This window comes from Phallusia mammillata, chromosome 8, assembly GCF_965637545.1.
Source record: "Phallusia mammillata chromosome 8, kaPhaMamm4.hap1.1, whole genome shotgun sequence".
Taxonomy (NCBI): Eukaryota; Metazoa; Chordata; class Ascidiacea; order Phlebobranchia; family Ascidiidae; genus Phallusia; species Phallusia mammillata.
Genome location: NC_137259.1, coordinates 16,827,893 through 16,840,118, shown reverse-complemented (window position 1 = coordinate 16,840,118; position 12,226 = coordinate 16,827,893). Strand labels below are relative to the sequence as shown.

Here is a 12,226-nt window from a genome sequence, read left to right as displayed (position 1 = left end):
TAACTTTACTGTTATGCACATGGCGATTGCAACGTCATGCCACCGGAAATGATAGGATAAGTTAATCATGCGAAACTAAACTTGGAGATATAACAGTAAGCGTTTAAGGATGAGTAATATTCGTACAAGGAAATATTTAGATTTGGGATTCACTTCTATCAATGATCATGGCGCTGCGAAGCCACAATGTGTGTTGTGTTAATGTGTTATGCAGTGTTGGCGAACGAATCGACCTCGTTAGGCCTGCAGCCATTTTGACATGGGCAGACTTCTGTGGCATGCGGCGACAGCGTGGCCTCGAAATTGCGTCTCGTTAATACATTTTTAAGTTTGAGGCTTGGGTCGTGAGATGTTCATAAAACTCCGATTTGGGTCGCGGTCAAAAAAGTTTAAGAACCACTGGTTTAAAACAATCAAAAACTATGCCATGTCGTATTCAGAAAAAAACTTTAACAAAACAAAGAGCAAAATTTATTTACAAGTTCTGTTTACCTGATAAAAACTGCCACAGTTGTCAGGATTTTGAAATGGTTTTCCACTGATGGGATTTCCAGCAGTATCAACACAGTCAGCTAAGTATGATAAAAAGTGATCAATTTTAGGTAATTTAACATTTTATGCATACATTTCGCCAACTTTTAGAAAGAAATCAAAGGAAAAAATTTAGAGTAAGAACATATCAAACTTACGATCAAATGGTTTTACAGTTGGAGGATCAGTTGGTGGGTCTGTTGGTGCAACAGTTCCTCCACAACCAGGGACATTTTGTGGCCAATCACAAACACTCAATGCTGGATTGAAAACTGTTCCAACAGAACAATTTTGCTCAGAGCGATATCCGTTGGAACACTGCAATTATAACAGACAATTAGGCTTGTGTGTTCAAAATGCAATCAGATTTTCTTTAACAAGCACACACCAACCTTATTGAAGAACAGCATATAAGTTAAAGTTGTTTCATAATTTTACATTTACCTGATAAAAACTACCACAGTTGTCAGGATTTTGGAATGGTTTTCCACTGACAGGATTTCCAGCAGCATCAACACAGTCAGCTGAAGAAATGACAAAAAGTGATCAATTAACTTTCCATAAAGGCATAAGTTAGAAGACGTTGTACGTAAAGATACAAAATAATGAGTAAAACATTTGAAAAACACCACATTAAACTTACAATCGAATGGTTTTACAGTCGGAGGGTCAGTTGGTGGGTCTGTTGGTGCAACAGTTCCTCCACAACCAGGGACATTTTGTGGCCAATCACAAACACTCAATGCTGGATTGAAAACTGTTCCAACAGAACAATTTTGCTCAGAGCGATATCCGTTGGAACACTGCATAAGCAAAAGTCACATTAGTTTAAAACAGTGGTTCTCAAAGTATAAGTCACAAACCAAACATGGGTCGCGCAGGGTCAAAAAATGGGTCGCGCTATGGTAATTCAATTATGCCCACACAAACTATTACTGCATTATGTAAACACAAACGAATTAACTTAATGTAGTAGTAGTAGTAAAGTCACCCAACTCGGCCACGTTGTACAGTAAAATGAACCAACCATTACCACATAGGACAATAGCCTTCTAACTTTACTGTTATGCACATGGCGATTGCAACGTCATGCCACCGGAAATGATAGGATAAGTTAATCATGCGAAACTAAACTTGGAGATATAACAGTAAGCGTTTAAGGATGAGTAATATTCGTACAAGGAAATATTTAGATTTGGGATTCACTTCTATCAATGATCATGGCGCTGCGAAGCCACAATGTGTGTTGTGTTAATGTGTTATGCAGTGTTGGCGAACGAATCGACCTCGTTAGGCCTGCAGCCATTTTGACATGGGCAGACTTCTGTGGCATGCGGCGACAGCGTGGCCTCGAAATTGCGTCTCGTTAATACATTTTTAAGTTTGAGGCTTGGGTCGTGAGATGTTCATAAAACTCCGATTTGGGTCGCGGTCAAAAAAGTTTAAGAACCACTGGTTTAAAACAATCAAAAACTATGCCATGTCGTATTCAGAAAAAAACTTTAACAAAACAAAGAGCAAAATTTATTTACAAGTTCTGTTTACCTGATAAAAACTGCCACAGTTGTCAGGATTTTGAAATGGTTTTCCACTGATGGGATTTCCAGCAGTATCAACACAGTCAGCTAAGTATGATAAAAAGTGATCAATTTTAGGTAATTTAACATTTTATGCATACATTTCGCCAACTTTTAGAAAGAAATCAAAGGAAAAAATTTAGAGTAAGAACATATCAAACTTACGATCAAATGGTTTTACAGTTGGAGGATCAGTTGGTGGGTCTGTTGGTGCAACAGTTCCTCCACAACCAGGGACATTTTGTGGCCAATCACAAACACTCAATGCTGGATTGAAAACTGTTCCAACAGAACAATTTTGCTCAGAGCGATATCCGTTGGAACACTGCAATTATAACAGACAATTAGGCTTGTGTGTTCAAAATGCAATCAGATTTTCTTTAACAAGCACACACCAACCTTATTGAAGAACAGCATATAAGTTAAAGTTGTTTCATAATTTTACATTTACCTGATAAAAACTACCACAGTTGTCAGGATTTTGGAATGGTTTTCCACTGACAGGATTTCCAGCAGCATCAACACAGTCAGCTGAAGAAATGACAAAAAGTGATCAATTAACTTTCCATAAAGGCATAAGTTAGAAGACGTTGTACGTAAAGATACAAAATAATGAGTAAAACATTTGAAAAACACCACATTAAACTTACAATCGAATGGTTTTACAGTCGGAGGGTCAGTTGGTGGGTCTGTTGGTGCAACAGTTCCTCCACAACCAGGGACATTTTGTGGCCAATCACAAACACTTAATGCTGGATTGAAAACTGTTCCAACTGAACAATTTTGCTCAGAGCGATATCCGTTGGAACACTGCAATTACAAAAATCAATAAGATTTTAGTGTTCAAAATGCAATCAAATTTTTTTCAACAGCAAAGACCAATCTTGTTGAGGAACAGAACAGAAATTAAAATTTATTTTATGACTTTTTTTACCTGGTAAAAACTACCACAGTTGTCAGGATTTTGGAATGGTTTTCCACTGACAGGATTTCCAGCAGCATCAACACAGTCAGCTAATAAAACGAAAATAATCAAATAACTCTCAATAATGGCATAAGTTACAAGATGTTTGTAAACAAAATAAAGTCAAACCCTTTAGAAAATACTACCATAAACTTACAATCAAATGGTTTTACAGTTGGAGGATCAGTTGGTGGGTCTGTTGGTGCAACAGTTCCTCCACAACCAGGGACATTTTGTGGCCAATCACAAACACTCAATGCTGGATTAAAAACTGTTCCCACAGAACAATTTTGCTCAGAGCGATATCCGTTGGAACACTGCACAAGCAAAAAGTAATTACTTCAGTTAAACTTTGCTCCTTTCTACTCAGAAAAAAACATTAACAAAACCAAGGGCAAAATTTATTTATAATTTATAATTACCTGATAAAAACTGCCACAGTTGTCAGGATTTTGAAATGGTTTTCCACTGATAGGATTTCCAGCAGCATCAACACAGTCAGCTGAAGAAATGACAAAAAGTGATCAATTAACTTTCCATAAAGTCATAAGTTAGAAGACGTTGTACGTAAAGATACAAAATAATGAGTAAAACATTTAAAAAACACCACATTAAACTTACAATCGAATGGTTTTACAGTCGGAGGGTCAGTTGGTGGGTCTGTTGGTGCAACAGTTCCTCCACAACCAGGGACATTTTGTGGCCAATCACAAACACTTAATGCTGGATTGAAAACTGTTCCAACAGAACAATTTTGCTCAGAGCGATATCCGTTGGAACACTGCAATTACAAAAATCAATAAGATTTTAGCGTTCAAAATGCAATCAAATTTTTTTTAACAGCAAAGACCAATCTTGTTGAGGAACAGAACAGAAATTAAAATTTATTTTATGACTTTTTTTACCTGGTAAAAACTACCACAGTTGTCAGGATTTTGGAATGGTTTTCCACTGACAGGATTTCCAGCAGCATCAACACAGTCAGCTAATAAAACGAAAATAATCAAATAACTCTCAATAATGGCATAAGTTACAAGATGTTTGTAAACAAAATAAAGTCAAACCCTTTAGAAAATACTACCATAAACTTACAATCGAATGGTTTTACAGTTGGAGGATCAGTTGGTGGGTCTGTTGGTGCAACAGTTCCTCCACAACCAGGGACATTTTGTGGCCAATCACAAACACTCAATGCTGGATTAAAAACTGTTCCCACAGAACAATTTTGCTCAGAGCGATATCCGTTGGAACACTGCACAAGCAAAAAGTAATTACTTCAGCTAAACTTTGCTCCTTTCTACTCAGAAAAAAAGGGTGACACTAAAACGCTGAATGGGCGGGACGTCGCGGAAACCGCTCAATATCGGGTAAATTGCTGACGGTTAGTGCTATTAGGGTTAGGTTGAGGTTTTATAATAGTATATGAATCAAAAAATTTCCCTGCCTAAAACTTATTCAACTATTTCCTGACATTAGGCAAAAATGCTATGGCGGGACGTCGCGGGAGATGGCGGGACGTTTCGGGCGCGGAATGTAGTGTTCGGCGGAATTTTTTTTAATGATTTACTATTATAAAACCTTATCCCAACCTTAATAGCTCCAACCGTCAGCAATTTAACCCGATATTTAGCGGTTTTCACGACGTCCCGCCATCTCCCGCTCTCCATTCCGCCCATCCCACCCGTCCCGCCCATTCAGCGTTTTAGTGTCACCCGAAAAAAACATTAACAAAACCAAGGGCAAAATTTATTTATAATTTATAATTACCTGATAAAAACTGCCACAGTTGTCAGGATTTTGAAATGGTTTTCCACTGATAGGATTTCCAGCAGCATCAACACAGTCAGCTGAAGAAATGACAAAAAGTGATCAATTAACTTTCCATAAAGGCATAAGTTAGAAGACGTTGTACGTAAAGATACAAAATAATGAGTAAAACATTTAAAAAACACCACATTAAACTTACAATCGAATGGTTTTACAGTCGGAGGGTCAGTTGGTGGGTCTGTTGGTGCAACAGTTCCTCCACAACCAGGGACATTTTGTGGCCAATCACAAACACTTAATGCTGGATTGAAAACTGTTCCAACAGAACAATTTTGCTCAGAGCGATATCCGTTGGAACACTGCAATTACAAAAATCAATAAGATTTTAGTGTTCAAAATGCAATCAAATTTTTTTCAACAGCAAAGACCAATCTTGTTGAGGAACAGAACAGAAATTAAAATTTATTTTATGACTTTTTTTACCTGGTAAAAACTACCACAGTTGTCAGGATTTTGGAATGGTTTTCCACTGACAGGATTTCCAGCAGCATCAACACAGTCAGCTAATAAAACGAAAATAATCAAATAACTCTCAATAATGGCATAAGTTACAAGATGTTTGTAAACAAAATAAAGTCAAACCCTTTAGAAAATACTACCATAAACTTACAATCGAATGGTTTTACAGTTGGAGGATCAGTTGGTGGGTCTGTTGGTGCAACAGTTCCTCCACAACCAGGGACATTTTGTGGCCAATCACAAACACTCAATGCTGGATTAAAAACTGTTCCCACAGAACAATTTTGCTCAGAGCGATATCCGTTGGAACACTGCACAAGCAAAAAGTAATTACTTCACCTAAACTTTGCTCCTTTCTACTCAGAAAAAAACATTAACAAAACCAAGGGCAAAATTTATTTATAATTTATAACTAGAAGAGTGGCTTTCTGATATACTTCCATTTTATATATTCTATACGATATTTACCAATTTACTATACACATCATTTGATCTACACATATGATTGTTTTTGTAAACAAAAACTAATGGGTCCCCACACGCATGTTTGTGCGGATTTACGGTAAACAAATGTTGCGGTGATTTTTACATTCTTAAGGACAAATTTTTAGAAAGCATTAACCCAACAATAAAAAAAATTGTTCGTATTCTTTTTGCACTATTATTGTCATGTAATTACAAAAACATTAAAAAAACGTAACAAAGACTTAAATCTAATCTCTTGCTTTAACCCAGATATAGTCCTCCAAGGTCGGGCAATTTTTTTTAGAAAGCTGTAACAGTTGTGTTACAGACACTTTAAATTAAAAAGCAATTTGCTACAAGTACATAACAAATTGTTTTTCATTTAACTTTGTTTCGCAAAACGAGTACCATTGACCTGTAGTAACCTCTCAGGGTGCACACGCCAAACGACTGTTTGACCTTTTGACACCGTTTTCAATAGCACGCCGTCATTCGAGTTCAACAATACTGTTAAGCCTAATTTATACATGCCTTGAGTATTGACTCCTAAATTGATTGTTAAAAAAACGCTACGTTATGAAGAAAGTTCTGAGCTGTGTTTGTAATACCGACTAGTTGACCTTAAGTAACCCGTGATCATGCGGCGGCCAACCTGACAGCGACAGACTTGGACAACTAGATTTTTTTTCGGTTTTTCAAATTAGATTAGAATTAAAATTAGAGAATCTCCTTTTTTTGCAAATTAGATTAGAATTAGAATTAGAAGTTTCTCAAAATCTAGAAATTAAACTAGAATTAGATTTAAGCCAACCAACTTTAGTTTGTTTCAAATTTTAACTTGTAGATTTGCACATTTAAAACAATACAATTCAGTGCATCTGAAATAGGGATGTTCAAGGTAGAATAACGAATCCTTTGGATTCGAATCCAGTTAGATTCGAATCAATTTTTGCCGTTTATATCGGGTAATTGGAACCGATATAAATATGTGCCAAATTTCACTGATAAATGTGTTTCAGTGATGTAGTTTGGTCTTCGCTTTGGTTAAAAAATGCATGCTCAGATCACATGCCTAAAAGTGCCGTTGGACAAACTAGCGATTTTGGGAAAACTGTGAATTAGATTAGAATTAGAATTAGAGCTTACTCGATAATTCTAAATTAGATTAGAACTAGAATTACCGCCATTTTGCTCTAATTTGCCCAACTAGACAACTAGAATTATCTAGTTGTCCAAGTCTGGACAGCGAGCATTTAAAAAAACATTTATTTGGCAAAAAAGTCAAGTTAATTTTTTCATCTTAACTTTTATTAACAAAGTTTTTCTTGACATATACAAAACCGAAGCACGGTTATTAGGCTTAAATCACGTCATAGGTGTAAAACCTTCGCCAAAACTAAAAATGTGAGTGATAACTTAATAAAACGACATAGCATTGCTGTGCAAAACAGCTGATTTCTAATCACTGAAACGGTGTCTCGTAAAACGTCTGTCCGACGTCAAGCTGAGCCCTCCCGCTATCGTAAACCAGTGAGTTACTCTCTTGGTACTTCTGCCTACAGTGTCTTTCTTGACCAAACGAGCGTTAGACACATTTACGTTTCGGGGGCCTGTGGGTGAATCTCTGGGTCATACGGGGTCAAAATTCACATGGACCATCTTTAGACCAATATCTGTAATGTGTGTAAAATTGAAAAAGTTTGAACCATTCTTTCTTGACCAAAACGTGGGAACAATAGCCGCGCTAAAAAGTTCACGTTTTGGGGTGCTGTGGGTGAACCGAGGGATCAAACGGGGTCAAAATTCACATGGACCATCTTTAGACCAATACCTATTATGTGTGTCAATTTGAAAAAGTTTGAACCATTCTTTCTTGACCAAAACGTGGGAACAAATCCGCGCTAAAAATTTCACGTTTTGGGGGGCTGTGGGTGAACCGAGGGATCAAACGGGGTCAAAATTCACATGGACCATCTTTAGACCAATATCTGTAATATGTGTAAATTTGAAAAAGTTTGAACCATTCTTTCTTGACCAAAACGTGGGAACAAATCTGCGTTAGAAAGAAAAAAAGAAAAAAGAAAAAAAGAAAAAAGAAAAAAAAAATATAGACAAAAACAATATGTGTCCCCTTCAGGGAAGGGGACCCATAATTACCTGATAAAAACTGCCACAGTTGTCAGGATTTTGAAATGGTTTTCCACTGATAGGATTTCCAGCAGCATCAACACAGTCAGCTGAAGAAATGACAAAAAGTGATCAATTAACTTTCCATAAAGGCATAAGTTAGAAGACGTTGTACGTAAAGATACAAAATAATGAGTAAAACATTTAAAAAACATCACATTAAACTTACAATCGAATGGTTTTACAGTCGGAGGGTCAGTTGGTGGGTCTGTTGGTGCAACAGTTCCTCCACAACCAGGGACATTTTGTGGCCAATCACAAACACCTAATGCTGGATTGAAAACTGTTCCAACTGAACAATTTTGCTCAGAGCGATATCCGTTGGAACACTGCAATTACAAAAATCAATAAGATTTTAGTGTTCAAAATGCAATCAAATTTCTTTCAACAGCAAAGACCAATCTTGTTGAGGAACAGAACAGAAATTAAAATTTATTTTATGACTTTTTTTACCTGGTAAAAACTACCACAGTTGTCAGGATTTTGGAATGGTTTTCCACTGACAGGATTTCCAGCAGCATCAACACAGTCAGCTAATAAAACGAAAATAATCAAATAACTCTCAATAATGGCATAAGTTACAAGATGTTTGTAAACAAAATAAAGTCAAACCCTTTAGAAAATACTACCATAAACTTACAATCGAATGGTTTTACAGTTGGAGGATCAGTTGGTGGGTCTGTTGGTGCAACAGTTCCTCCACAACCAGGGACATTTTGTGGCCAATCACAAACACTCAATGCTGGATTAAAAACTGTTCCCACAGAACAATTTTGCTCAGAGCGATATCCGTTGGAACACTGCACAAGCAAAAAGTAATTACTTCAGCTAAACTTTGCTCCTTTCTACTCAGAAAAAAACATTAACAAAACCAAGGGCAAAATTTATTTATAATTTATAATTACCTGATAAAAACTGCCACAGTTGTCAGGATTTTGAAATGGTTTTCCACTGATAGGATTTCCAGCAGCATCAACACAGTCAGCTGAAGAAATGACAAAAAGTGATCAATTAACTTTCCATAAAGGCATAAGTTAGAAGACGTTGTATGTAAAGATACAAAATAATGAGTAAAACATTTAAAAAACACCACATTAAACTTACAATCGAATGGTTTTACAGTCGGAGGGTCAGTTGGTGGGTCTGTTGGTGCAACAGTTCCTCCACAACCAGGGACATTTTGTGGCCAATCACAAACACTTAATGCTGGATTGAAAACTGTTCCAACAGAACAATTTTGCTCAGAACGATATCCGTTGGAGCACTGCAATTATAAAAGGCAATTAGGTATGATTGTTAAAAATGCAACTATTTTTTAACCAGCACACACCAACCTTATTGAAGAACAGCATATAAGTTAAATTTGTTTCATAATTCTACATTTACCTGGTAAAAACTACCACAGTTGTCCGGATTTTGGAATGGTTTGCCACTGACAGGGTTCCCAGCAGTATCAACACAGTCAGCTGAAAAAAGGAAAATAATCAGTTAACTTTTAATAAAGAAATAAATCAAAAAATGTTGTACTTAAAGATACAGAATAAAGAGTAAAAAACTTTAGAAAACACCACATTAAACTTACAATCAAACGGTTTTACAGTTGGAGGATCAGTTGGTGGGTCTGTTGGTGCAACAGTTCCTCCACAACCAGGGACATTTTCAGGATGGTCACAAACACCTATTGCTGGACTAAACACAGTTCCAGGGGCACAATTTTGTTCTGTTCGATATCCACCAGAACACTGGAATAAAGTAATGCTATGTAAACCACAATAAATGTAATTGCATGTAGTGTTTGCTAACACAGAGTAAGTCGAATTTCAGAGTATTCAAACAGTAGAAAATGAAGCTGTTAGTAGACAAAAAAAGTAGAAATTATTTTTCAGTATGAGTTGTTTTTTGTGAGGGACTGTTGTAAATAAGGCAAAAGATTTTGTTGTGTTTGTCATTGTAATATGGTTTGTTCAAGATCCCAGGCTGTAGAATGTGGCAGCAACACACGCATTTATTTCTTGGGTTTTCACGCAAAATTTTTGCAGAAAAGGCATTTAATTTGGCCTGTCTTGATTGACTGTTTTTACTTGCTTTGCGCCTGCTGAAATTGGTCTTGCGCGCGAACTTATGGGTCACGCACGCTGGACATGTGGGTCCTGTACGCCCAAGATCTTGTGGTGAACTGCCATATTTTGCGGGCTGGCCAACACTAGTTTCTTTTTTGTACAAACAGAGAAGGTAAACTTACCTGGTAAAAGCTCCCACAGTCGCCAGGTTTCTCATAAGGTGCCCCACTGATAGGGTTTCCGGCAGCGTCCTGGCAATCAGCTAAATTAAGAAAAAAAATACAATTTATTTATCACATATTCTTAGTTGACAAACGGTTTCGAAAAAATTATCGCAAAAGTTTTTCGTTTGTTAAAACAAGACATGTTTTTCACCAACACCTATTTCCTGCTTGGTGATTGTTTTACTGCAATTGTGTCGCTATGTTGTCTTTCACCAAGCGAAATAAATTCAACTCAACTCAACTAAGCGAAATAAACTCAAGTTACTCTACTCAACACGCAGTTGCACCTCCAAGGTACAAAAATCCCCTGAAGGTTATTTTGTGTTTGAATCGGTGTACAATAAACAAACGAATCGGTGTACAATAAACACGTAACTTTAAATTGCAAAAATAAAATAAAAATAATCTTACAGCTCAATTCAGGTTCAGAACCCGTTCCGGCAGCTTTGAGATCGGGTTCAAGGCCACATCCGTTACCTAGGATGCAGCGCCGCTCTCTGAGCTTCACAATTATTTGTTTAAAATCCTGAAATCGAATAAAAATGATTTAACGTCGTTTTGATTTCGATGTTGTGTAAGTTTTTATTTAAAACCAACATCTTACAATACTCCAAAACTTACGATTAGGGCGTAAATTTTTACGTTGACAATTTTTTTACAAATAAAAATGCACGTCGCTAGACATGAAATTAAAAAATACTTGGTTGCCGCTAGGCTTTTCAAATCTTATTTACCACATCTTCTTCGTCCGAATATTCTTGTTTCAGGCTGCGTGGTCGGGCGAGAGCCACAAAAACGCACAGACTTAGAACCAGGGCTCTACCTAACATAATATCCGCCGTTTTAATTTCCTTGAATATTAATTTCAGTTCACAAAAATTCACTTCGTATGTGAGTTCGGAATACTCGTTCCCAATTTGGTAGCCACATTTATAAGCAAGCACTTTGTTTGCCTAACGCCGTTCTTCACATATCCGTATAGATGTTTGCGCAATTCGTAAAACGTAGGTCCAGACAAGGTATTTGGTGAAATATTGGTTCGCAATTAATCTCTTGCGCAAAGACACTGCTGGTTATTGGCCATTTACACACGCTATGACGTTCGTTTAAGTTTGTCGAGCAGTAAAAACCGCCGTTACGTGGACGTTGGAACGCAGACGTTTTCAACTTTGCAACAAAAGGCGGTTTTAATGAGCCCATTTTTTTTCTCCTCTACTTACAACTTACATGACAGACCCGACAAAGAATGACAGCATCTTTAACCAATGCCAATGTCGTTTTTTTACTGCAATTTTAAAGTCTAAAAATGCTACACATACCGTTGGTAATTTTTGCTTTAATTATAAAAACAAAAACAAACTGACTGATTTGTACTTTTGTGCAATAGTTGATAATAACTGTGGATGGACCACTTGTAATGCAATGTCTACCATTCATATTTCACAAACAAATCCTACGTCAGGCAAAAGAATCCCATTGCAAAGAATGTTGGATGTTACTTTTAAACTTCTACTCTCGGACAAATAAAAGATATAACTTATGGCAACATTTTCAAAGAAAAGGACAGCTTCTTTTTTAAGAATGGGTTTAAAATGCCGGTTCAAATTGGTAATTAAACTTGTTTTGCATCCGGTTGCTTTACCTCACATTATAAACTTGCCTATAAAGCCAAAAATAGATTAACGATGGTCAGCAAAAATACCATTTTTTTGAAAGATGATTTTCTCCTTTAGTTAACCACAGGTGAATCGGGTTCATGGCAATAATGGAAAGATATTTTGTCGGAATGTTTATCCGGAGAGTCAGCTTTAGGAATGTTTTAAACATGAGCAAACAATAATGATAAAATGGAGAACGAAGCACTTGCCAAAAGCGTAAGCACGTGGGATCATATTTATAAAAGTTTTTACCGTCGGATTTGCTTTTATTTGT

At 36.7% G+C, this 12,226-nt stretch overlaps 1 protein-coding gene across 1 annotated transcript in view; it reads right to left on the bottom strand.

Moving 5' to 3' along the window:
- The window catches only part of LOC145205599 (uncharacterized), a 35,377-nt gene extending 24,238 nt beyond the window's left edge, over window positions 1–11,139 (bottom strand). Inside the window, exons 1-30 of the mRNA XM_080078332.1 lie at window positions 11,029–11,139; window positions 10,706–10,820; window positions 10,253–10,332; window positions 9,593–9,752; window positions 9,397–9,476; window positions 9,115–9,274; window positions 8,916–8,995; window positions 8,651–8,810; window positions 8,464–8,543; window positions 8,180–8,339; window positions 7,971–8,060; window positions 6,674–6,701; window positions 5,510–5,691; window positions 5,323–5,402; window positions 5,039–5,198; window positions 4,840–4,919; window positions 4,165–4,324; window positions 3,978–4,057; window positions 3,694–3,853; window positions 3,495–3,574; window positions 3,230–3,389; window positions 3,043–3,122; window positions 2,759–2,918; window positions 2,560–2,639; window positions 2,274–2,433; window positions 2,077–2,156; window positions 1,175–1,334; window positions 976–1,055; window positions 690–849; window positions 493–572 (exon numbers count right to left, since the gene is read on the bottom strand). Of these exons, the coding sequence (XP_079934458.1) occupies window positions 493–572; window positions 690–849; window positions 976–1,055; window positions 1,175–1,334; window positions 2,077–2,156; window positions 2,274–2,433; window positions 2,560–2,639; window positions 2,759–2,918; window positions 3,043–3,122; window positions 3,230–3,389; window positions 3,495–3,574; window positions 3,694–3,853; window positions 3,978–4,057; window positions 4,165–4,324; window positions 4,840–4,919; window positions 5,039–5,198; window positions 5,323–5,402; window positions 5,510–5,691; window positions 6,674–6,701; window positions 7,971–8,060; window positions 8,180–8,339; window positions 8,464–8,543; window positions 8,651–8,810; window positions 8,916–8,995; window positions 9,115–9,274; window positions 9,397–9,476; window positions 9,593–9,752; window positions 10,253–10,332; window positions 10,706–10,820; window positions 11,029–11,124 (3,471 nt within the window). The 5' untranslated portion in view covers window positions 11,125–11,139. The remainder of the gene's footprint in view (window positions 1–492; window positions 573–689; window positions 850–975; window positions 1,056–1,174; window positions 1,335–2,076; window positions 2,157–2,273; window positions 2,434–2,559; window positions 2,640–2,758; window positions 2,919–3,042; window positions 3,123–3,229; window positions 3,390–3,494; window positions 3,575–3,693; window positions 3,854–3,977; window positions 4,058–4,164; window positions 4,325–4,839; window positions 4,920–5,038; window positions 5,199–5,322; window positions 5,403–5,509; window positions 5,692–6,673; window positions 6,702–7,970; window positions 8,061–8,179; window positions 8,340–8,463; window positions 8,544–8,650; window positions 8,811–8,915; window positions 8,996–9,114; window positions 9,275–9,396; window positions 9,477–9,592; window positions 9,753–10,252; window positions 10,333–10,705; window positions 10,821–11,028) is intronic.
- Window positions 11,140–12,226: the final 1,087 nt, after the last annotated feature.